Source organism: Asterias amurensis, chromosome 18, assembly GCF_032118995.1.
Source record: "Asterias amurensis chromosome 18, ASM3211899v1".
In the NCBI taxonomy this organism is placed as follows: domain Eukaryota; kingdom Metazoa; phylum Echinodermata; class Asteroidea; order Forcipulatida; family Asteriidae; genus Asterias; species Asterias amurensis.
In genome coordinates, this window is record NC_092665.1 from 11835994 (window position 1) to 11858795 (window position 22802).

Consider the following 22802-nt stretch of genomic DNA (forward strand, 5'->3'; position numbering starts at 1 on the left):
GTCTTTGAAAAGCGTTTGTAACCGTTTTTTATAAAATGCATATGGGTAGAAAGATATTGTAAAAGTAGAATACAATGATCCACACAAACATGCCTCGAAATTGCGTGGTTTTCCTTTAACCTTGTCGACTAACACGTCGGCCATTTATGGGGGTCAAAATTTTGACTCCCATAAATGGCCGACCATGTTAGTTCGCACAGTAGAAGGAAAACCACGCAATTTCGAGGCAAACTTGTGTGGATCATTGTATTCTACTTTTAAAACATCTTTCCAACCATATGCATTTTATAAAAAACGGTTACAAACGCTTTTGTTTTGACCAACTCGTCCGATCCAAGGCAACGTGTTCCTTGAAACGCAGGCATATATCGGGCACTGTGGATATAAAAAGCACATTTTAAATTTCACATCTGAAAATGATGAAATATGAGCATTTTAAACAGGTAGACTGCTTGGTTTTTAGTAGCCCACAGAACAAGTTTTAAGTAGGAGTGTTACTACGTAGCCTGTAGTAGAGTTTTTTTTTTTTTCCACTAGACATTTTAATATGGGCTAAGATCATTTAAATTTACAATTTATTTTTCTGATGAAATGGTCTGGATCACAAACAGTTTATTGGTCAAATGATGTTAAATTCACACACTCAAAAATCTGAACATATTTAAACAAATTATTATTCACATCTGAAAAAGATGAAATATGAGAAATTTAAACAAGAAGGTTGCACTGCTTTTTAGTAGCCAACAGGACAAATTGTGAAGTGGTTTATAAAATAGCCCATAGCATTATTGAACTAGACAAGGTACTCTGGGGTCGATTTCACAAAGAGTTAGGACTATGCCTAACCCAGGACTAGTCCTAGGAGATATTAAAAAGTGATGGCAAGTCCCAACTTAGGACTAGTCCTGGGAGATATTAAAAAGTGATGGCAAGTCCTAACTTAGGACTAGTCCTAGGAGATATTAAAAAGTGATGGCAAGTCCTAACTTAGGACTAGTCCTAGGAGATATTAAAAACGTATGGCAAGTCCTAACGTAGGACTTGTCCTAGGAAATATTAAAAAGTGATGGCAAGTCCTAACTTAGGACTAGTCCTAGGAGATATTAAAAAGTGATGGCAAGTCCTAACTTAGGACTAGTCCTAGGAGATATTAAAAATGTATGGCAAGTCCTAACTTAGGACTAGTCCTAGGAGATATTAAAAACGTATGGCAAGTCCTAACTTAGGACTAGTCCTAGGAGATATTAAAATGTAAGTCCTAAGTGACGCCACGTAGATGATGGTGGTTCTGAGAAGAACCGTAGGGCTCAACATTTCGGGCAGTACTGTATACTCTGTCCATAAGGTTTATCGCGAATAGCAAAATATCAAGAGAGGGCGCTGTTGAACCCACACAAAGGTATAGGCGTTGCGTGCGCGAGTCGTAGAAACTGCATAGAAACCGCCCCATATTCCTTCCCACAATGCATTGCGTTTCTGAATCGCGATAAACCTTATTTTCTGGAGACTGCTGACGGCAGATGGTGTCTGATACATTGAGCCGTCCGGTTCTTCTAAAAACCACCATCACTCAAAAGAGATTTGTTTTCTTAGTCTATTAATGACTTTCAGTCCTGTATGGTTCGTTTTGGAATGGGCAAGGGCACCACGGGCATTTTCTCCTTGGTAGAGGGGCACCCTGTAAAGGGCACCCTATGAAGAAATTGCAAATTTCTACTGTGGCATTTTACGGGCACTAAGGCAATGATCAGGGGGCATAAAGGCCATCGCCTTCGTTGTCTCCTACTTAGTAAAGTATCAGGCCTGGATTTTTGTAGTCTCTCAACCTCAAAGCAGTTATGTACCTGCCGTCGATTTCACAAAACTCTTCCTAACTTAAGACTAATCTTGTTGGACTTAGGACGAGTCCCAACCCTGCACTGTAGCATGCAGACCTTAAGATTAATCCTAAGTTAGGACGAGTTACTCGTCCTAACTCGAGATAAGACGATTCCTAACTCTTTGTGAAATCGACGGCTGTACATGGATGGAATACATCAATGTGTTAGTGTACGATATTGAATGTTCTTCGTTTTGAATCGCCTGTATGTAAGGACAGTGATGCAAACTCGCTGAAACCGGATCAATAACTTCCTACATGTTCCATCAACCACTAATCGCATTAACCCTTTCCAGTAACCTAGTTACTGGCCATTAACCAAGTCTTAATCCCATTTTAAAACCAAGTTCTAGTTAACGGCTTAATCTGAAGGGATCTCTGTGCGATCTAATTAATCTAGTTTCAAGTTGACTTAAATGCTTTCAGAAGGCTCACAAGTGGAATTCATTAAAGGGTCTGGGTACTTTTTGTATGACACAGACAGAATGTCCACAGATTTACATGTACATTAAACTCACACAGTTTGAACATAATGATGGTAGAAAGCTTCCCTTAAAATATTACTAGCTGAGGTGCTGTAGTTTTTGAGCAACGAGTAAAACAATGTCACAAAAACTCTGTGGACATTGTGTTTTAAAGTACCCAAATCCGTTGACTAAAAATGCAGGTCTATTCCTATAGATGCCATCTTTAGAGGCAACCAAGAGCTGCGTTAAGCGTTCTAATTTTCTTATGTGGCTAGGTGGTTTACATGTACCAACCAATCAAGCAATGAATTTGATAAAACTTGCGTGTGACGAGGTATTTACATGAACACAAAATGCATAGTTGTGCTTTAAAACAATTGTGACCATTGGCATTGTCTGTAAAGACAATTGTTTACACTCTGTGACATCCAAAAATCAGGAGAGTCGCATATAATCCGTTTATGCTAAAATAATTGTAGCACCGCAGCAGGCAATTTTCAGGGAAGCTTTCTACTATCCTTATCTTTAAACAGTGTAGGTTTAATATAAATCTCTGAACGCTTGTGTTCTGTGTGATACAAAACGTACCCAAATCCTTTGAACACGCCTGTACATGTAGATCCTGTCGGCCATTTTGGGATCTGAAATGTAAAGGCATTGACTCTCCAAAATGGTGAAAATGGTACAATAGAATGCGCATTGTGCTGAGGTGTATTCCTGCGCTCTTCATGATTCGAGCGCCCATCAATTCTCATGAATTAATATCAGGCTTAGAATTACATGCAGACCACGGTGGCCATGGCCTGCGTTGCCCCTGGTCTTGGCCTTGGTGCCCAAAGATTTTCTATGGAAGTGCCCTTTGCAAAATGAAAACGCCCTTCCAAAGATGAAATTCCAGGCCTGCAATATTATAATTCAATGGTGCACCACTAATGTCCTAGGGAAAAAAAAATGATATAAGGATTGTGGATATAGATAGTATGACATGCAGTGTGTGTTCATTATTCACGCTCCATGCACAGTTTCACATTAAACCAAGCAAGGCTGTCGGTTAGAGAGAGCCAGTGACAACAAATCTTGCTCGCTACTCAGTGAAATAAATCAATACTAGCTGACCCGTACGGATTAAGCGTACTGTGCTAAGAAGCTAGTACAGTTTGTGTCTTGGGTCTTAGTAGGCCCTTCCGTACCGTCGCAATTTAATTTGCCAGCAGGCTTCATCCCTCGGACTAGATGAGTGAGTTCTTAAGGCCGAACCACTTTATATTGATATGTATAAATTTCAGTCAAGGCGTCTCAAAAAAAAACTAAGGACAAGAAATAAAAAGTGGACGAGGTTACGTTCTTCTCCTCGTTCTTCGAGCCAGTGGCAAGATTTAAGATTACAGAATTTTGTTCATCACACTTTGAGTAATTTGTTAAATACGTAAGGATTTTTAAGGTTTTTAGATATGTGTAACAGAAGAACGTTACATTGCTTTGTGGTGAATTTAAGTTATATATGCCTTAAGTACTGTACCTTTTGTTAGATTCCTCTAAAAATCTGGAAACCTACACGTATAACCATATTAATAATACCCCCCCCCCCTGGAAACCTACAACCATAATAATAATAATATCCCCCCTCCCTGAGCAAGTTCAACAAACTGTGCACTTGTTTATTTATTTATTTACTGTATTTATCCAGCAATGCAGTCATACATAATAATAAAACTGAGTTCTATCTTTAGCAGTTTATCATACATGTACCCCGATGGGCGTATCAAAAGTGTTCAGTTTTGTTTCCGGCAAGGTATGCAGATCTTCAGTCAGTCTGAATCATACATACTAAGCACCATGTACATGTATAAGGTGGTGTAGTGCAACACGCAGCCAATCAAAACAGGGGTGGATTTCACAAGAGTTAAGACTAGTCTTATCTCGAGTTAGGACGAGTTACACGTCCGTCCTAACTTAGACTACACATGTACATGTAGCATTAAGTTTTTATTATGTCCTAAATAATAATTGAAAACAAAACCTTTCTAATTGGAAACACATTCATGACTTAGATTCATACTCCCCCGTTCTTAGAGCGAGTTCATTGGAAGAATTCAGGCCTCAGAATAACCCATTTTACCCGACAGCAGTTGCATGGTGGTGCCCCATGCTTTTGCTGTGGTGCCCCTAGCCCTATATAGGACTCTTTCTCTGTACACAGGAACAGAGTCCTAACTATTGAGGCCCGTTTCTGGGGCGGAAAAATTTCACAGCTTCATAACTTAAATCTTACCTGCAACAATCCACTAATTTCAACAGATTCACATTCCATGGCGGCATACATTTTTCTGCGGTGGGTTTTGGTCCTCATATTTTCCTCACAAATCCGTCATTTTTGTGAAATAATGCAGCTTCCAACGTTAAAAAGTTCCCGTTTCGATCGTTTTCTCACAGTGTTGTCTGTTGTCGTGCGTACGCCTGTACATTCGCATGCAAGACGCATGATGCAAGCTTAGACGCATGAATTCTTGCTCACCGTATCTTGACTGCACAGCGTTAACAACACAGTTCAAAATTTGCGCGTCGTGCGTCTTGCGTACACACGGCAGACTGTGAGAGTACGAACAAAAATGGGAATTCCTTAACGATCAAAACCCACCGCAGAAAAACATATGTTGCCATGGAATGTGAATCTGTTGAAATTGGTGCTTTCTTGCAGGTAAGATTTGAGTTATGAAGCTGTGAAAATTTTCCGCCCCAGAAATGTACCCTGATGTCCAGGACGTCACTGTAGTACAAAACGAAAGTGTAAGGCCGCCAGGGCTATGGTGCCCCATGCTTTTGCTGTGGTACCCCATGCTGTGGTGCCCTTCGCATAGTCTCGAATCAAGCATATAAAGCTTTCCTCATGGAAATGCCCCTTACCAGAGGAACATTGCTGAGCCCCGTCCAGAATGAACTTTAAAGACAGTGGACACTATTGGTAATTGTCAAAGACCAGTCTTCTCAGTTGGTGTATCTCAACATATGCATACAATAACAAACCTGTGAAAATTTGAGCTCAATCGGTCATCGAAGTTGCGAGATAATAATGAAAGAAAAAACACCCTTGCCACACGAAGTTGTGTGCTTTTAGATGGTTGATTTCGAGACCTCAAATTCTAAACTTGAGGTCTCAAAATCAAATTCGTGGAAAATTACTTCAGAGGGAGCTGTTTCTCACAATGTTTTTTACTATCAACCTCTTCCCATTACTCGCCACCAATTAAGGTTTTATGCTAACAATTATTTTGAGTAGTTACCAATAGTGTCCACTGCCTTTAAGGCCTGAGATATTATAAATAGGATTCAAATCTACTATAAGAAAAACCCAAACTGAGTTCATTCACATTGCTTGCTTCTCATTTTCACCACCTTTTATGTTCATGGAAATGACAGTCAAAGGTTGTCTGTACATCACAGGCAGTATTTCCTGCCAGAGTGTTGGCTTCTTCCCCTACCCCCCCCCCCCAACTTCTTCTTTTTACTTTTCCATTTTGTTCAAAGCGTGTTTTTGTACGTCAGGTCTAATGGACTTGTATATATTGCATATTATGGAGTGACATTTTAAACGGTTGAATTGTCAATTGTTAACTCTAGTCAGTTGACGTCATTTGGACTACTGAAAAGAAAGAAAAAAAAAAAAACTATATTAAGGGCGTTCATTTTTTGTTGTAGTGTTTTTATACAATAAAGTGTATAGTTGAAGCTTACTATTTTGTATAGTGTTTTTAAATAGAGATATTTTTTGTCAGAGCATTTTATAAGATTTGTCTCAAATTGCATTTAATTTAGTTTAAAGTCGATGTTCGAAAAAAATTGCAAACAAATTGGGGAAGTCATAGATTGCAAGATGTCAACAATTTTCTAAAAAAAAAAAAAAAAAAAAAAAGAAAAGGTACAGTAACTTTTGTGTTCTTCTGGGTGACGTTATTCTGAAATTGTAACAAATAAAGTAATAGAAGTAAAACACGCTGAGCTGAAACAAAATTCCTGGAATGTTTTTTGTCGTGGTGTTTGAAATGCTCCTCTGTCCAATCTTGGGGCATTTTAAATTGTTTTACTTCAAAATACTTTTTGTGATTTTGATCCTTATTCTATTATATTGGACACAAAATGTAAAAGGAAAAAAACAAAAGAAAAAGGTTGCCCTCGTTTTGTTTGTTTTGCCATATCATTCCTTAATTTGTGCGTATCGGTCCGTAAGGTGTAGGTATCACAGGCCTGATACTACACGGAGGCAATGAAGGCCATTGCCTCCCCTGCTTGTTGCCGTGGTGCCCTTGAAATGCTCCTTTAGAAATTTACACTTTCCTCATGTAGAGTGCCCTTTACCAAGGAAAAGATGCCTTGGTGCCCTTGCCCTTTCAAAAAACGAAGCATACAGGGCTGGTATCGGCTTGATAAGCTACAGCTTGTGCATAGTATATGGGAACAACCCTGATGCTAGACTTGTGGCTAAGTCGTTAAATGTCTGTCACGGTGATAGCGTTCCGACTCTATTCCGAATCTCCCTGCGTTTCCCACGGTATTCTCGCGAGACTGCTGGCCCCGCCAGACTACTGCTTTCACGACTACGCTCCCAATTTGGAGTAGAAGTCGGCAACCAGCAGTTTGCGCGAGAGCAGTGATCTCGCGAGAGCACCGCCACAACTCGACTATCTCACCCCGGTAGACCATGAACGACTTGTCCACAAGTCTCCCCTAATGGAGGAAAGTGATGCTCGACCTCAGAAATTTAAAATGTAGACAGTCTGGCACCTTAACTATTTCATTACATGTTAGTGAGTGTTGTTTCTTACTGGTGTCCTTCTTCTTGTAGCATCAATTATTCATATATTGTATATCCAGGCATATATCCGTGCTGTCCTTTTAAAGGGACACGTTACCTTGGATCAGGCGAGTTGGTCTATGAAAAGTGTTTGAAACCGTTTGTTATAAAATGCATTTAATGGTTAGAATGGTTAGATTTTTTAAAGTGAGAATATACATGTAATGATCAACACAAATATGACTCGAAATTGCATGTTTTTTTTCTTTTCTTTTGGAACTACCATGGTCGGCCATTTTGTGGAGTCAAAAATTTTACTCCACAAAGTGGAGTGCCGTGTTAGTTCACAAAAAATAGGGAAAACTGTGCAATTTCGTGGCATATTTGTGTGGATCAGTATAGTGTACTTTTAAAACACCGTTCTAATCATGCATTTTATAAAAATCGGTTTCAAATGCTTTTCATAGACCTACTCGCCCGATCCAAGGCACTGTGTCCCTTTAAAAAAACAGCACGAATATATGCCTGGATATACAATACAATGCAGTCTCGCAGCAAATTACATCACCACAAACCAAACGGTAACCAATATGGCTGGCTTAGGCCAAGGTAATAACAATATACGTTGAATGGACTGGTTTAATTGATTTTCTTTATTAAAACAATGTAGGCATACAATTTGTTTTCAAGAGTTTGAAAGAGGGATGTGTACAATGTCTTTTTATTCATGATCTATGGACATGTTCAGACAGTGTACTAAAGTTATGAACATGTAGCACTAAACCGTTTTAGCTTTTGGGCAGTGAGGGGTGGTCGTAAAACTAAAACTATACCTTGCGTTCAAACAGCTCTAAGTTAAACCAGATACAGTTTATCTTCAGCTTTAAGATGTCACACAGCACCGTGACCCAACACAACAACATCCGCTACAAGTGTGTTCAAAAGATGCGCGCTTTGCGCAATTCATTGCAGGGTACACAATCCGTCCTGAGTCACCGGTCACCTGTTAGGAGGTTGTTTGTATTCTGTTCACACACCATGCTAAAAGATAAAACCGGAGTGGTCTTGCGTTAAATCGTCCTCGCCAACTGATTTAACTATACACGGTTTTAACTTTATCCGATGAACGTTTTAAGAGCGTTCAGACACAAAGTCAAAACTGAATGAAGCCCAGGTCATACGAATGTGGTACCAATTTGGATGTCACAAATTCGCAACAGATAATTCGCAACAGTTGAAATGCGACGTCAAAATTTGCAATCCTGTGAACCGGTCTGTTAACAGATTGATAGAGCTGACAAAATAGTCGCAGACAAAAGTCATGTTTAGTGTGATCAGCCATAAAATTAATAACAAAGCTGTGAAAATATGGTTTTTAATCCGTTATGTGAGTCAGGAGAAAATACGTAAAAAACTGTAATTTCATGTTAACACATTGTCCTTGCTGTTGATTGTAAACAACCAAAATCAGCTGATTGCATATTTTTGTTTAAGGTTTTTCAGTACAGTTTTCTCGAATATGACTTCACTTGAGAGAGAAATTTTTTGCAGAAATTTTTTGTTTATATATTCTGAACTTCATTAATCAGTAAGCTTTTTTTTGTTGAATAAAACTGAACAACAGTATTTCTTATCTCTGCAGATCCTGTATAATATCTAAATATAATTTTGTTAGAGATTTTGTTTCCTTCACGCATGTGTACATGTACGTTGGAACTCGATATACCCAAATACTTTATGGATGCACAACTTGAACGATCCAGCATACCAAATCAATAGTTAGACTCGCGCATTGAATTTTTCTTTTTGACCACAACCCCCCCCCCCGACATGAAATATTGACAAAAGATGGCCGCTCGAGGAATCAGGGTCTTGTGACTGTTAGTACCTCATTATGTATGCGTGCATGTGACTGTTGGTACCTCATTATGTATGCGTACATGTGACTGTTGGTACCTCATTATGTATGCGTGCATGTGACTGGTACCTCATTAAGTATGCGTGCATGTGACTGGTAGTACCTTATTGTGTATGCGTACATGTGACTGTTAGTACCTCATTTTGTATGCGTACATGTGACTGTTGATACCTCATTATGTATGCGTGCATGTGACTGGTACCTCATTAAGTATGCGTGCATGTGACTGTTAGTACCTTAATGTGTATGCGTACATGTGACTATTAGTACCTCATTTTGTATGCGTACATGTGACTGTTGGTACCTCATTATGTATGCGTGCATGTAACAGAACTCAAAGTTAACCACAACAAGTTTGCTTAGCACTTGCTCAGCAGGAATGGGTTACCAACTGAAATGCCATGTACAATTCGATAGGCGCCTCATTACGAATGGAATATTCGCGTTGTTCTAGTGGTAAGACATGTGCACTAAAATGGCAAAGGTTATGGGTTCAAATCTCACCCGAATAATATGTATACTATGCATGTGGAATTTTTCACAGGACTTGGGCAAAGTATTAACAGTGTACATAGTATACAGTGCGTTACACATAATTATCGTTGTATGGGTATTATTTTTAAAACCAAATAATATTCTTTATCCTGGATGCAAATTTCAAATCTACATGAACTATAAGGATAGTATTCTGTGCTGACAGACTTCAGCACTTTCTGAAACTATATGCGCACAGCTACATGTCTGTATGCATGGCTTTAGGCTATAAATTCTTTTCAAAATGAGTTATTTCAGTACATAAATGAGCTATTTCAGAACAGGGCTTCAAATTCCAGAGATAAGAATGAACTTGTACATATGTAGCTTTAGCTTCCCACATCAGGTATACTATATGAAAACCTTTTTTTATAAAAACAAATTTGCAATGGTCATGGGACCCTTGGTAAACTCTGGACTCTGTTGCTTTGATACGCAGCGGAGGAGTCCAACCTGGGCCAGATAAGAGTTAAAGGCATTGGACAATATTGGTAGATACTAAAAATAATGTTAGCACAAATTAAAAACTAACTTGGTAATGAGCAATGGAGAGCTGTTGATAATATAAAAAATTGTGAGAAACGGCTCCCTCTGACTTGTCTGATGCAATTTAGTTTTTGAGAAAGAAATAATTTCTTATTGTTGAATAAGAGACCTCAGCTGAGGTCTGGAATTCAAGGCATCTGAAAGCACACAACTTGTCCGTCAAGGGTGTTTTTTCTTCTAAATTTTCCAAATTTTCTTATGTTTTTTAATTTTATGCATGTTGAGATTTTAAACCAAGTGAGAAGACTGGTCTTTGACAATTACCGAAGGTGCCTTTAAAGATAAGAGTTAACTTTCCGTAGAGCTACATGTACATGTAATGTATGACCCAGTTCATACATTGTAGTTGTAGCTCTATTGTTCTTCAAACTGGAAAGGGTAGAGGCAATACATTAAAGGAACACGTTGCCTTGGATCGGTCGAGTTGGTCTTTGAAAAGCGTTTGTAACCGTTTTTTATAAAATGCATATGGGTAGAAAGATGTTGTAAAAGTAGAATACAATGATCCACACAAACATGCCTCGAAATTGCGTGGTTTTCCTTTTACCTCGTCGACTAACACGTCGGCCATTTACGTCGGCCATTTATGACTCCCATAAATGGCCGACCATGTTAGTTCGCACAGTAGAAGGAAAACTACGCAATTTCGAGGCAAACTTGTGTGGATCATTGTATTCTACTTTTATAACATCTTTCCAACCATATGCATTTTATAAAAAATGGTTACAAACGCTTTTGTTTTGACCAACTTGTCCGATCCAAGGCAATGTGTTCCTTTAACACACACACATACATACATGTAGCACATTTAAGTACTTTACCTCTTTAATTGGATAAACGCTCATTCAACTGACTTTAATTAACTAATTAAAATATGGCACCAGATGGTGCAGTAATTGCAACACTTTATGTAGATTGGTTGTGTGTTCACAGTGTGTTCACAGTACATTATTTAGGAATTGAAAATTAAGCGTGGAGTCTTTTATGAATGCATGGCTTTCTGCCTCATTATGTTCAAAAATAAACTAAGTACTCATCTGTTTTGATTAAAATTTGTAACAGAGTAATCATTAAAAATGAAAATAAAGTATTGTTCCCTGCTGTCATCCTGTACTTTCTCTGAAGGGACACATTGCCTTGGATCGGTCGAGTTGGTCCATGAAAAGCGTTTGGAACCATTTGTTATAAAATGCATATGGTGAGAAAGATGTTTTAGAGGTAGAATATAATGATCCACACAAATATGCCTCGACATTGCATGGTTTTCTTTTTACTTTGCGAACTAACACGGTCGACCATATTGTGGAGTCAAAAACTTGACTCCACAGAATGGCGTGCCGTGTTAGTTCACGATGTATGAGGAAAACCATGCGATTTGAGGCATGATCGTGTGGATCATTATATTCTACATTTAAAACATTTTCCCAATCACATCCATTTTATAACAACCGGTTTCAAACGCATTTCATGGACCAACTCGCCCGATCCAAGGCAGCATGTCCCTTTAATGTTTTGTTGTATTTTTGGTCTCTATTTTGGTCTGTCTATTGTTCAATGTTCTGTTTGGCTTGAGAAGAAAAAACTTAAATGTGCTGAGCTTCTTCCTTTTTTTGTATAGAATGCTGACAAGATGTACAAAGGGGCTGTAATGTCACGATAATAATTTATGTAGTTCTTATACACGCTTTATCACACCTGATGGATATCAAAGCACTCGGCAGTTTTTGAATTGTACATTCTCTTATGTGAACAGGGGAAACAATGGAAAATGTCAATTCGGTCTGATACCTGTTCAGGCTTGTATGCTTCATTTTTGAAAGGGCAAGGGCACAAGGCATTTTTTTCCTTGGTAAAGGGCACCCTTCTGGGGCATTTCAAGGGCACCAAGGCATAGCAGGGGGCACAGAGACAATCGCGTCCGTTGCCTCCGTGAAATATCAGGCCTGCCTGTTGTTTTACATGCATTCTTTTTTTCCTCACGTTAATCCGGAGGTCGTTGGTTCAAATCCCACTCTAGTCAATTCTTTGTTCAACCCCAAAAATCATTTCAAAATTTACCCAGTCAGTTTCCCTTGTGGTTTATATTGATATCTGAAACAAAAAGTTGCATCCCCTTAAGGTGATCCCCTGGCTGCCGCTTCCCAGGTTGTATCGTAATGTGGGTGTGATCCCTGGCTACACGGCAGTTAACGGTTGTATGGCTTCTGACTGGCACCCCCGAACAAAGATATTGACAAAACAGGAACACGGGCCAACATAGGGCTAGATAGCTCAGTTGGTAGAGCGCCGGCACTTTAATCCGGAGGTCGTTGGTTTGAATCCCACTCTAGTCAATTCTTTGTTCAACCCCAAAAAGCATTCTTTTTTGAGCGGAAATAGTTAAAATATTGCGGCCATTCGGTACAAGCCGTTTGTGACAGCTACAGACTCTCATGGGTTAAAAGCTAGATCTTGTCCGAATTATGCAACTTTGGTTGCCGCTATGGCTATAGCGGCAACGCCAACATTGGAGAATAGGACTTTATGGGCGTTCCAGCCGCAGCCACTGCGAAACCATCAATACAGACATGGCCTTTCTGGAACGGAGAAACCAACATGGTTTGTAATATCATTTATCCAGTGTCTAGTAAATAATAAAAGAAATGTGTTTCTTATGTTACTTGAAACTTACGCTTTGTGTTATTTCCTTTTTCTCTACCTCTTCAGGTCATTGTGGCAACACACTTTCTGCTGACAGTATGGTGAGTGCATTTATTTATTCGATATCTACTTTCACATTTGTGTTTAGATAGTTTTCACAGGGTGACGGCCAATATTAGGTCTAGATTGCTTAATTGGTACATTACAGCGCTGGCATTTTAATCCAGAGGTCTTAGGTTCAAGCAGCAAATTGTCATGCACTCTTCAGTGTATATGATTTGAGGCATTGCATGGTGAGGTACATGTATCAATGTATATTTGGTGCTTAAAGGCAGTGGACACTATGGGTAATTGCCAAAGACCAGTCTCCTCACTTGTATCTCAACATATGCATAAAATATCAAACCTGAAATCAAATAATGAAAGAAAAAACACCCTTGTCACACGAAGTTGTGACTACTTTCCGGTGCTTGATTTCGAGACCTCAAATTCTAAATTCGAGGTCTCGAAATCAAATTCATGGAAAATTACTTCTTTCTCGAAAACTACGTCATTTCAGAGGGAGCCGTTTCTCACAATGTTTTATACTATCAACCTCTCCCCATTACTCGTTACCAAGTGAGGTTTTATGCTTAGGATTGTTTTGAGTAATTACCAATAGTGTCCACTGCTTTTAAGCAACTCTGATGACCTTGGGCCCAGAGGTCGGTGCCCACCAGTCTCAGTCAGTTCCAATCCTCCCCACCCTCCCCCTCTATCAAGATCCTGCCCCTTCCTACCCCCAGTCCGGCCACCATTAATTAATTACAAAGTACGGTGTTCAGTGCTGACCCTTCTAGAGAAATTACATTTGGATGAAATTTGCCCAAGGCCAATAAGACTGGCCTTCTTAATATCGATATTATGGTAATAGGCAGCCATAATGTACAAATATGTACGGTAAACCAAGTACACATGCAGTACACATTTGTATCCAGTGCATTGCTAGTGAAACTTAATGCCATTTTGTTTGTAATGAACAGTGTTTTATTTTTTTACTATCACCAATGGAAGGGGGTGCTTTAAAGGGAACATACTGTTTTTTTAGGAAAAGTATAATATTTTCCATCCTCAACACACACACGGTATAAAGGAAAATATGATCTTTGATCTACGTCTCTAGTGCTCTGAGGATACTTTTCCTTTCCTGAGGAAACTCCTTTAAGTCTTTAATTCCAGGGGTTTTGGACATGCCATCATTTCAACCAACATTCCTTTAGATCTGTACATGTATGCTTCGTTTTTGAAAGGGCAAGGGCACCAAGGCGTTTTCTCTTTGGTAAAAGGGCACCCTACTGGAGCATTTCAAGGGCACTAATAAGGCAATGACCAGGGGGCATGGAAGCTGAGTTTGAATAAGGGACCATTGAGTCCAACCTTCCTGTAGACCTGTACATGTGTGCTTCGTTTTTGAAAGGGCAAGGGCACCAAGGCGTTTTCTCTTTGGTAAAAGGGCACCCTACTGGAGCATTTCAAGGGCACTATGGCAATGACCAGGGGGCATGGAAGCCGAGTTTGAATAAGGGACCATTGAGTCCAACCAACATCCAGAAGACACTTTAGAATAAATTTTTTACATGTGCATCAACATGTACATATCCTACTTTAACATATACATCCTTCCTTCGTGGAAATGTGTGTATTTCATTACACGGTGATAGCTAGATTATGCCACATCCCACGCCAGGATAAGACCCTGGTTTCTCGCATCTCCCCCTGATTACTTTTACTCATCTCCATAAATTTGGTGCGAGGGGGTTTCTTGATCAGTCAGTAAACGCTTCACTCATCGACCTTCTCATCTTCCACCCCCCTTGTGGGGGAAACTGAGTGGGTGAATCTGCATGGATAATAAATGTGTTTTAAAGGCACTGGACACCTTTGTTAATTGTCAAAGACCAGTCTTCTCACTTAGTGTATCTCAACATGTGCATAAAAATAACAAACCTGTGAAAATTTGACTCAATTGGTCGTCGAAGTTGCGAGAGAATAATGGGAGAAAAAGCATCCTTGTTGCACATGTTGTGTGCTTTCAGATGCTTTTCAGTTAAAATATTTTAGTGAGAGGTAAGAAGTAGCTTTCTAAAAAGCTACGTTACTTCAGAGGCAGCCGTTTCTCACAATGTTTTATACTATCAACAGCACTCCATTGCTCGTTGCCAAGTGATTTGTTATGCTAACAATTATTTTTAGTAATTACCAGTAGTGTCCAGTGCCTTTAAAGGAACATTACAGAATTGTTTTTTGCTAACAAAACAGTTGCTGGCACTTTACGTAATCCACCATATTGACATAAACTGACAAACCTGTAGAAGGTTGAGATCCATCGGCCATCTGGGTCATGAAAAGAATGACAAACCGATTACACATTTTGCATGGCATTGATTCAAAACAAAAATTATTAATACGCTCACTGACTGATAAACTCCAAGCGGGGTTTAGTTTTATTTTTTTTCTCATGAAATATGTCAATTCAGATGAAAATATTTCAAGGGATGTTTTCCTACTATCATCATCATTAGACCGTGTGAGTTTTATGTAAATCTGTAGTCTTAGACGAGTTGTTTTCTTACCAATTCTGTAATATTCCTTTAAAGGGCACTGGACTCCATTGGCATTACTAAAAATAATGGATAGCATAAAATCCCTCTGAAGTATTGGCATTTCCGAGAAGGAGGTAATTTCTCTCTCAAATATTAAAAGGCTTCAGCTGAAGTCTTTCATTATGCATCTGAAAGGCACAAAATTTGTGCAACAAGGGAGTTTTTTTCTTTCATTATATTCTCATTGCAAATTGAGCCCAAATTTGTACAGGTTTTTGATTCTATGCATGCATGGGATACACCAAGTGAGAGAACTGGTCTTTGACAATTACTTGCAAGTGTGTCATGGCTAAGCGGACTACGTGTAGCGTGCCCGAAAGTGAAAGTCTATGCTTTAGTTTAGGTGCTTAAAAACTTGAGTGCAGTCTGCTGAAAGTCACACCAATGTTGTGCATGTCGTCTAGTTACATGTACAGTGACCTTTTTGTGGTGGTGAGGGCTGAAAACATTGCTCTGTGGTGTTCACTTTTTTCCCCCTCAAAATCTTGATAACTAATGAAGCTGAAACTTCTGCAGATTAATTAGGCCTATATTACATAAATCCGATTCACGGTGAGTAGGGATTCATGTCATTGCCAAACACCTCATCTTCAAAGGGTACCAAAACCCTTAAAAAAAAGAAACTTTGTAGGAATTCAACTTTAAAGACGCTATGTCAGATTTTTTGCCCCAAACATTAAAAAATATATTTTTTTGAGTGAATGTTATTTCAAAGAGTATGACCCGCTCCAACGAAAAAAAAAGTTTATCTTTTACTTTTAATGGTCAAGAACCATGACAAAAGTGTAAAACGTTTCTTATAAAACACATAGGAATTGGTCATGTGATATATTGTCGGGATCCCGACAAAAACTAATTTTGAGCACTTTATTTCACTGCTACTAATAATTGGCGGACTTTTTCGTGCAATGGCTCAAATGAAAGCTTGTAACTTTCTGGACCCCCATCAAAATACCAATTGAATGTTAAATCAAAAATGTTGGGTAAAATCGACCAAAAATCTGACATCTAGCATCTTTAAGCGGTTACTTGTGAGTTAGCAAGCCTTTGTACCAGACACGATTCAAATTCAATCGCTTATGGCTGAAATTGTGCATGCATTTGACAAAGTCAAGACTTTTCATAATATATGCAACACGACAGATGGAATGCTAAAATTACTTTTGGACTAATGCATTCATGTATTAAATATTGTACATCCTGACATTAGACATGGGAAGAAAATCAATCGAACAGTAAAAAAAAAAGGACATTTTTTGCAACTGCTGCTATTCTCTTCTAGCAATAAATTCTCCTCTGATTTTGTTGTGTCTGTTTTCTTTGGTTTTGTTTTTGCTTTTACTGCTCCTTGAACACCCAGCAGGGTGGATATGTGCGCAATGTGCGCATAACAATTCTTTATTATTATTGTTATTATTGTTTTTATTTTTATTACTTTAACTAAACCTGTAGCAGGAGAAGCTTGCATTGTTCATTGTCAATTATTTTGGGCGGGAAAATAATTTGTTTTTCTGATACAAATTTTCAACATTGAAATTGTTTGTTTTGCCTGTATTTAATTGAAGCACACTGACATGATGTACACGTTCTTCGTACACTTTGTCCATAATTGGTGCTTATCTGTTCAAACAATTTTGAAAAAGTTTTCAAAACCATTTGCGTAAATTTGTCCCTGAAGAACATTTACACAATGTCCAATGTGTGTGTCTGAAGCCCTAGAAGTATACAGAGCCCTCAGATGCCATGGCCTATGTTGCCCTGGTCTTGGCTATGGAAGTGCCCTTTGCAAAATACAAATGGCCTTGCCCTCTTTAATGTAAAATTACATGCCCTGGTCTTGGCTATGGAAGTGCCCTTTGCAAAATACAAATGGCCTTGCCCTCTTTAATTGTAAAATTACATGCCCTGGTCTTGGCTATGGAAGTGCCCTTTGCAAAATACAAAAGGCCTTGCCCTCTTTAATGTAAAATTACATGCCCTGGTCTTGGCTATGGAAGTGCCCTTTGCAAAATACAAATGGCCTTGCCCTCTTTAATTGTAAAATTACATGCCCTGGTCTTGGCTATGGAAGTGCCCTTTGCAAAATACAAATGGCCTTGCCCTCTTAAATATAAAATTACATGCCCTGGTCTTGGCTATGGAAGTGCCCTTTGCAAAATACAAATGGCCTTGCCCTCTTAAATGTAAAATTACATGCCCTGGTCTTGGCTATGGAAGTGCCCTTTGCAAAATACAAATTGCCTTGCCCTCTTAAATATAAAATTACATGCCCTGGTCTTGGCTATGGAAGTGCCCTTTGCAAAATACAAATGGCCTTGCCCTCGTTAATGTTAAATTACCTGCCTGGTCTTGGCTATGGAAGTGCCCTCCTTTGCAAAATACAAATGGCCTTGCCCTCTTTAATGTAAAATTACATGCCCTGGTCTTGGCTATGGAAGTGCCCTTTGCAAAATACAAATGGCCTTGCCCTCTTAAATATAAAATTACATGCCCTGGTCTTGGCTATGGAAGTGCCCTTTGCAAAATACAAATGGCCTTGCCCTCTTAAATGTAAAATTACATGCCCTGGTCTTGGCTATGGAAGTGCCCTTTGCAAAATACAAATGGCCTTGCCCTCTTAAATATAAAATTACATGCCCTGGTCTTGGCTATGGAAGTGCCCTTTGCAAAATACAAATGGCCTTGCCCTCTTTAATGTAAAATTACATGCCCTGGTCTTGGCTATGGAAGTGCCCTCCTTTGCAAAATACAAATGGCCTTGCCCTCTTTAATGTAAAATTACATGCCCTGGTCTTGGCTATGGAAGTGCCCTTTGCAAAATACAAATGGCCTTGCCCTCTTAGATATAAAACTACAGACCCGGTCTGTACTCATGAATGACAAAGCCTTACATGTATGCCGGGTACATGCACTTGTGTGTCAATTTTACAGACCAAGTCGAAACATTTGGTTGCAGTTAGCTCAAATTTCATTATTTTGACGCCACCGAAGCATCTCCCATCAGAACCCGAAATCGAGTCCGCCATGATGCAATTCAGATGCGCACACATCACAGGAAAAAGTGTAAATGGCATAAATTTTTGACGAAAGTTTAACGTCAACGGCGTGGGTGTTTGCACCGAATCGAAGCCGCGATGTCAAGTGGGTTAAACAATGCAGTGTCTCTGCTAGTAACTCTCGTGGGATTTGGCAACAGGAAAAGAGAGAATACTGCTGTTAAACCTACAGTGTATGTGTGTTGATGCCAAGTATGTGTATGTATTAAAGGTATGTCATGAGGGGAAAACGTTAATTCCAATCTTCTTGTTTTTGGAAGATAAATCTTTTGTCATGAAGATATCATGACATTGGGTTTTGTAAAAGTACATAATTATTTAAATCTTCTGTTTTTTCGAAGACTTATCTTTTGTCATAACACTTTTCATAATAAATTGCGATGTTGGCTTTTGGAAGAGTACACTCATTCCAACCTACACTGTTGGAATATATATGTTTGATCAAAAAATATTTTGGGTTTCGAAAAAGTGTATATAAATTTAAATCTTCTAGTTTTTGGAGGACTTATCTGTTACCATAAAACCTAAATTATATATCGATGTTGGCTTTTGGAAGAGTTGTACACGTACATATACATTCATTTTAACCTACATAGTTAGAATACGTATCTTTTATCATAAAATATGTTAGGTTTTGGAAAAGTACATTCATTCCAATCATTTGTTTTTTACACTTTTTTTTCTTCACAGCATTGGGTTTTTGAAGAGTACATTCATTCCAATCATCTGGTTGTTGTAAGATTTGTATCTGTTTATCAAGTAATCAACCACAAGGGAAACTGATCAGGAATTTCAGCAAAATTTTGGTTTAAACAAAGACAAATTGGCTAGAGCAGGACCAATAACCTCCACATTAACATACCAGCACCCTACCAACCGAGCTTTCTAGCCCTAACGTTGGCAGTGTAATTCCTGATAAATTCATGATTCCATGATTTTCTCTAAATCTCTTTTAGCCTACAAATTTGGTTGAAAGAGATTGTGTCCATGATTGCATGCTTCATAAAAGTTGGGGAGGGAGTGCCTTCTGCTCTAACCAGCCAGGCTCCTATAGTGGTTGAAACACAAGCCTCTATCTGGCTGTAAAGGGGGTAACCCTGTTTCAGCCCCAGGAGTAGGTGGCAACCGCCCCTGGAAAAATAGTTGAATGGTAGCCCACACCTTAAAGTGGCCTTCTAGGCTTTGTATGTGTGGCTGTTTGCAAAGAAAAAAAATCGTAGTCCTTCTTGTGAATGAGAAAGAAGTTACTCACAGCATGGAGGAAGGAATAGAAGGAGCTCGAACGAAGGGACATCAAAAGTCGAACGTGCGGTACTGCAGTCGTTTAACAACACCGCGTAATCACCCACATACCTTGTACAGACAATGGGCGACCTGGCGTATGTGAGTTTGCGCGTGCGCACTTCACTCAACCACGGTTCTTCACTCAACCACGGTGTCGTATGTCGTATGGATATAATACAGAAAAACAACTTTTTTGAGACCTGATCAAAATTGTGTACACTTCTGCTCACCAAATCGAAAAACACACTTGAATACCAACCACCCTCGTGTGCTAATACCCAAATTTTGAACCACCGCGCGTGACCGGAAAGTCACAAACAATGAAAAAATATGCCATGATGTTTCAGTGAAACACCACAAATGGTAAATGAAAACGTGTGTATTCACAACTCTTGTCTCCAATGGTTCAACTTTAAACAAAGGCAACGTTGCAGAGCGGCGGTACCGCACGTTCTGTACAAAGAAATCTAATCCTGCTCGTTAATCGGCCGTCCAGCTGGAGGTCTCCTATCTTTTTTCACTGGTTAGACGGGGGCATTGTCAGGGTATTCTTTTGTTACTCTGCGGTTTTGTGGGTCGTTCGAGCTCCTTCTATTCCTTCCTCCATGCTCACAGAGAGATGTCTGCTTTTACATAATTCATCTGTTTTATTTAATAATCAGCAATTTTTTTTCTTCTTCTTCTTTCCTTGTCTCCGTGCAGGGCATTACTTGCCAGCAACTTCCTTCCCAGTGGATACCTCTATATGAACACCATCATTACACTCACCGGTCTATGGTCAATAGCAATGCAAGATAATAAAGACAGTGTGCAAATGGTAAAAAAACTAATAAATTTTAGTAACTAAATTAAGTGTGTTCTAAAATCTATCTAGGGGTCTTCGCAGCTGTGGCACATTTAAATGTAATTTTGACATTTTGTCCCTTTGGTGTCTGTCCCAAATACACATTGCAAGAGTGCTCACTCGACAATCCTAATTATAATAATAATAATAGTGGCTTCTTATACAGCGCGCATATCCGTCACTGAGTGTCGCTCAAAGCGCATTAACATTCAGTATTTTCCTGCAAGGTATGTTGGATTACGTTTGAATTATGAGAGCTTTTCCTTTTACATATCACCATGCTATGGTTTACAAGATGCTGTGGCGCAACATGCTGCCAATCAAACCAGGAATACCGGGGCAAACTGCTTCTCTTTTTGATAATTGCACTGGGTTCTTTTTCATTTTTTTACACAGCACACGGGACCAACAGCTTTATGCCCCATCCTAAGGATGAAGCATTACCATAAAGTGTCGTAAGGACACACATATGTCACGCCTGGGACTTGAACAACAATCGCCCTGTGTAAAGCCCCATTCATACTTCTTGCGAATGCTTCGTGCGATGCGATTTTCGATGCGATTTTCGATGCGTCACAGAGGGAAATGTTGTTCGTACCGATGGTTGCGTCACCAAAATTCGATTCGCATTCGCAGGAAGTATGAACCGGGCTAAACAAGGCCCTAACGAGTGATTACCAAGCATATACAATTCCTTTAATTGGTTCTTTATTTCGTCTCCCCTTTCTTGTAGTTCTTCATCTTCCATTTAATCAGTATTTTGACGGACATTATTTTTCTTGGTGTGATGTTCGGCCCTGCACAGACTAAGTATTGTCAAGATGGTGAGTCCGATACATGTATAATCCTATTTTTGCAATTGTCTTTTTAAATTGTATTCTTCAAAAAAAAAAACGTCTGTATTGCAATTTTGTAATTTTGTATTTGCTTTTTATCTTTGTATTTAGCGCTTTGAGGTCATTCTGGCAGATTGGCGCTATAGGCCTATAAATATCACATTATTATTATTTATGTATTCAGAGTGTTCCTGTAGATGACCAACCCCAGGGTTTGAGATTAAGTCTGGGCCATGGCCTGAGGCCAGTGATTTTAGTGCATGGCCAGTAAACTTAAACCGTTCAAGTCCAAACACGGGATGAGAGTTAAATCAAATGGTCCTCATTTGGATTTGGACCCAAGACCCCTGACACTCCATACCAGTCAGACAGGCTTGGGTTTTTTTATCACTGCATTTTTAATTTAAAATGATAAATATAAATATCTTTAATTTTCCCCCCATTTTTGTCTTAATTCATTTCATTTTCATTAATTTTGTTCTTGATCTGTCCTTGACTGTCTTTGACTTAAAGAAATTGTTGTACTTAATTAGTTTTTTATTGTCCTCTTTTTGACCAATATGGAAGGTAATCAATAATGGTTGAATTGAATTGAAAAAACATAATTGAGTATTGAAGTATAAAAACGATAAATCTACGCTGTATTGCTTGGTCCAAAAATAGGTCAAATGTCAAACTGTGGAGGTAGTGGTCTACTCATTTTGACTCTTGTCTTGTAAAAAATTCTCTGGTCTAGTAAAAGTTTTGAGCTACAAAAGTACAAGCCATGAAGTCTGGTTGATTGTTACCCCGAATTCGAGCCCTGGCTTTGAATTGGATGAATTTAGCTAGGAGGCGACTTTATATGGGGCATCTTTGCTTTAGGGGTGATTTAGCTGAGGGCATTGGAGGGGGGGGGATGACTTTCACAAACAAAATGTCTTATAATGTATTTTGGAACAATCTTTCTGAGATTTGATTTTCTTTTGGATATTTTCTTCTGGTGCAGGAAATCAGAGGTGCAGTGACTTCAGATTCAGCGCTGGGTAAATATCACATTTCTATATAAGAATTAATGTTGGAAAAATGTCAATTTAGAAAGGAGATGACTGCTCCAAACTGACACAAGGGTACAGTCGTGGTAGAAAACCCACTGGTACAGGACATACCATGTTAAAAGGACACGTTGCCTTGGACAGGGCGAGTTGGTCTATAAAAAAAGTGTTGTAACCGTTGTTATGAAATGCATAATGGTTAGAAAGATGTTTTAAAAGTAGAATACAATGATCTACACAATTATGCCTCGAAATTGCACGGTTTTCCTTTTACTCTGCGAACTAACACGGTTGTCCATTTTGTGGAGTCAAAATTTTGACTCCACAAAATAG

The 22802-nt window shown here is 39.0% G+C and overlaps 1 protein-coding gene and 1 non-coding gene across 2 annotated transcripts in view; both read left to right on the forward strand.

The window, feature by feature from the left end:
* Positions 1-22802, forward strand: part of LOC139950804 (type-1 angiotensin II receptor-associated protein-like) — a 32996-nt gene that overhangs the window by 7112 nt on the left and 3082 nt on the right. The window contains exons 2-5 of the mRNA XM_071949623.1: positions 12840-12874; positions 20458-20572; positions 21333-21423; positions 22424-22460. Coding sequence (XP_071805724.1) covers positions 12840-12874; positions 20458-20572; positions 21333-21423; positions 22424-22460 — 278 coding nt within the window. The remainder of the gene's footprint in view (positions 1-12839; positions 12875-20457; positions 20573-21332; positions 21424-22423; positions 22461-22802) is intronic.
* Trnak-uuu (transfer RNA lysine (anticodon UUU)) lies at positions 12394-12466 on the forward strand. The gene has a single exon. It is a non-coding gene; the product is annotated as a tRNA-Lys (tRNA).